We start from the raw sequence: 3,565 nt of genomic DNA, 5'->3' as shown, positions 1-3,565 counted from the left end.
TCGCGTGTCACCATTCCTTTTTTCCCTTGTTGCGGCGGACTTCTTCCTGTGTGTGTACGAATGTATGTATGTATGTGTTCTTCATCGAGTACTTGCTTGTTACTTGTTTGTTATTTAACATCTGCCTCTGTTGCTATCGTCCTCGTCATTCGAAAAAATCGTTGAATTTATTAATGCTCCTGCTTTTGCTTATGCTGCTGCTGTTTCTTCTCGTCCTCAAGATTCTATTGCTGCTGCAGTTTGTGCTGCTCCGTGTGCTGTTACTGCTACAGATGAAAATGGCTTCTCACCTCGGCCAAACAGCAGCAGCAACTGCAGCAGATGCAGCCACTGCAGCAGCTGCATGTGCTGCTGTGGTTGCTGCAGTTCCTCGTGTGCGAATATCGCGAGAGGAGTTTTGGGCGATGGAAGGCCCTGTTATTGGTACTCATGATGGACGGTGAGAAACATTATAGTTGTTTATCAAAGTTTTTGAATTATTTGTGTTGGCATTATGCTTGTATTTATATGGTGTTTTGTATATGCATATTATTATTTAGTGGTTTTGTTTCATTTTTTTCCATATATTCCGTTCATTTACCTATGTTTATTATTACTTATTATTCTTGATCTTTGTATTCATTACAATATATTTGTAGTAATATGTTTGGCAATATATTATCAAAAATATATCTAGGAGTATACTACTTGCATATAAGTACAAACATATGGAGATATATGGAGACACGTGCATATGTATTCATACTTATGCAGGTATCATTTGGACGAGATATTGGCGTGTACGATGTTACTATCTTTAAAGGAATTTAAGAATAGTCGCATTTGCCGATCAAGGGACAACAACGATCTAGAAAAATGCAGCATTTTAGTTGATGTTGGCGGCGAATATAACCTCAAAAATAACCATTTTGACCATCATCAACGATCTTTCCAACAGTACTTTGATTTCGACAGATTCGCAAGCAGTGGATCCCAGCGGGGTTGGAATGGAAATGGGGATCGAGATGGGTCCCAGAACGCAGAGGAGAGCTGCAAGCGGATGAAGAGGAAGCCAGTGACGAAGTTGAGTAGTGCAGGATTAATATTTCTTCATTATGGAGAAAGAATCCTTAAGGAAAGATATGGTGAGTGTTTTTTGGTTTTTATGGTTTCTAATAAATAGACTCCCCCCTGTATAGTAAGGCATAGTATAGTAAGGCAGTATTTTTTTGTAGCCCATTTGGCTATTATGGGTTCGTTCATCAGGATTTAAGGGGTTTTTTTATCCTCTGTGAGGGCGTATTAATAGTTGGGTGTATTAGTGTTAACAGGGGTGTTTTGGTGTGCATACGCAAGTGGTTGTATGCCGTTTTGAAGTGTTTGAGAATTGATGTAATGGCGTTTTTTCATGCAGGGGTTGAGGATCCAGAATCGGTGCGTCTATTGATGTATGGAGTGTATGTACACCTGCTGGAAGCAGTAGACGCAAACGATAACGGTGTTAGCATTTGTCCCTCTTCTGCTCCTTTATATAAAGAAACAACGACCTTGGCATCAAGGATAGGTGCCCTTTATCCTTCAGTGGATAGAGGGGAAGTGGACGCAGATGTTATGGATGCTGCTTCTGCATGGGAATATCAATTATATGCCTTAGAGGAGGCGTGGAAGCAGGAAGAAAAGGGGGCAGCAGCGTTTGCTGCAGCAGCAGCAGCAAAGGGACAAGGATGGATCCCTCCTTGTGCCTTTTTAAGTATACCAATAATAGGGGGAGATGCAGAGACCCTGTGGGGTTTTAAGAAGGGACTGAAGATGGCAGATGAGGCATTTAGAGACACTGTTTTGTACTTAAGAGACACTTGGCTCCCTTCTAGATTTACTTTAAAAGATGCATTGTTAGACAACAAAGCAGAGAAGAAATTCAAAGATGAGGTCATAGAGTTGAATCATTGGATGCCTATTGAGGTGCGTCTGCATCTGAGATGTCCTCCGGTCTTTTAATCCCTTGTTTACCTCCTTTATGCCTCTGTTCCTCTTCATTCATTTGTTCATTTATTCCTTTCTTTCCCCATAGTACAGATTGACACACCGGGTCGAATGATTCAACTCTGTGACCTCATCTTTTAATTTCTTCCCTGCTTTGTCGTCTAACAATGCATTTTTTAAAGTAAATTGAGAAGGGAGCCAAGTGTCCCTTAAATACAAAGCAGTGTCTAATACCTACACATGCCCGCTGCTCTTACTGTTGCTTATCGTGCTGCTGCCCCTGTTGCTGCTTTGGTTGTTGCAGGATCATTTGTACGACCTTGAGAGGGAGCTTGATATGGTTGATTGTTTCAAGTTTGTGTTATATCCAACTACTAAAAGAGACGAGGGAAAGAATAGTATTACTACTTGGAGTGTACGTTGTATCCCTGAAGAACGAGACAAGTTTAAAAGTAGATTGCCGCTAAAGAAAGAATGGAGGGGAATGAGAGACCTCGAGTTAGGACAGGCAGTCTTGCAGCAGCAGCAACAGCAGCAAAAAGCAGTAGCAGCAGCAAGCAGCAGCACCATCAACAACAACGAAAGCAGCGGGGGTGGTGATGCTGGTTTAACGCCCGATGATTTTGTCTTCTGCCACGCCACAGGATTCCTTGGCATTGCAAAGACACGAGTAAATAGAAAATAATAATAAATGATAAATGATAAATAGTTGCTAAATAAATAAGGGACAAACGAAACGTAACGAACAATAGACAGCTCCATAGGGTTAGAGACAGAAGGAGTGTGAAACAGCAAGTAGCATCGATAGGTGCATCCATGAATGCATATTTTGGGAATGCGTTTTGTGTTCATAGGCTGCTGCATATGAGATGATCCGACAGACTGTAGAGGAGTGGCGGAAAGGCGAAGAAACAGCAGCAGCAGCAACTACTAGCAGCGCCTAGGATCCGCGGGGACAGCAGCAGCTGTCCTTCCCTCTTAAAGAAAGGCCAAGAACGTTTAATCATTCTCAAATCTATGCCTTACACCTTCCATTATGCAGCTGCTGCACTTGCTGGATAAACTGCAGCGACTGAATCAGCACTAGCAACTGAGGCAACTGCGGCAACTGAAGCAGCTGCAGGAACCAGCTGGAACAGCTGCAGCGGGGTATCTGATGGCAGTTTTGCTGCCTTTGTCATTTTGCTCCCTATTCGGGACAAAGTGCAAAACAACATATAAGTAACATAGAGATGCAAATTCTTCAGAGGACTATTCCCTGCCGTGCAAAGGTAGTTTCTGATATTGGGAATGTAGCTTTGTCTTCGCTATCTATGCATTTGCTACTTTTGTAAGCTTTAGTTGTAGTTCAGATGCAACAACAGCACTGCAGAGTAGCAAAAGTAAAGGAGTGGGCGTGGCTTCCTGTAAATTACTCACAATAGTGAGCATATTGTACTGGACCGAATATAGAAGCCTTTTAATGACTTGCTGTTTCACCCGCCAGCAGCCAGACGCCACCGTATTACCCGCATATGCCAGTAGCTCCTTTTTTGATGCTTTCCGCTTGCTCCTTCCGACGACTCCTTTGAACTGTTATATAGAAGTCTTCATCTGCTTCGGA

The 3,565-nt window shown here is 42.5% G+C and overlaps 1 protein-coding gene across 1 annotated transcript; it reads left to right on the top strand.

The window, feature by feature from the left end:
* Positions 1 to 278: 278 nt before the first annotated feature.
* Positions 279 to 2,906, top strand: EMWEY_00059260 (melanocyte proliferating gene 1, putative; the record flags this gene model as incomplete). Its single annotated transcript, XM_013481059.1, has 5 exons — positions 279 to 439; positions 754 to 1,124; positions 1,394 to 1,941; positions 2,267 to 2,632; positions 2,817 to 2,906. The coding sequence occupies 5 exons, from the start codon at positions 279 to 281 to the stop codon at positions 2,904 to 2,906; spliced, it is 1,536 nt and encodes a 511-aa protein (XP_013336513.1).
* Between the last annotated feature and the right edge of the window lie 659 nt (positions 2,907 to 3,565).

This window comes from Eimeria maxima, genomic scaffold (genome assembly GCF_000499605.1).
Source record: "Eimeria maxima Weybridge genomic scaffold, Emw_scaff2692, whole genome shotgun sequence".
NCBI lineage: Eukaryota > Apicomplexa > Conoidasida > Eucoccidiorida > Eimeriidae > Eimeria > Eimeria maxima.
The sequence above is the reverse complement of the archived record's forward strand: the minus strand, read 5'-3'. Positions and strand labels throughout refer to the sequence as shown.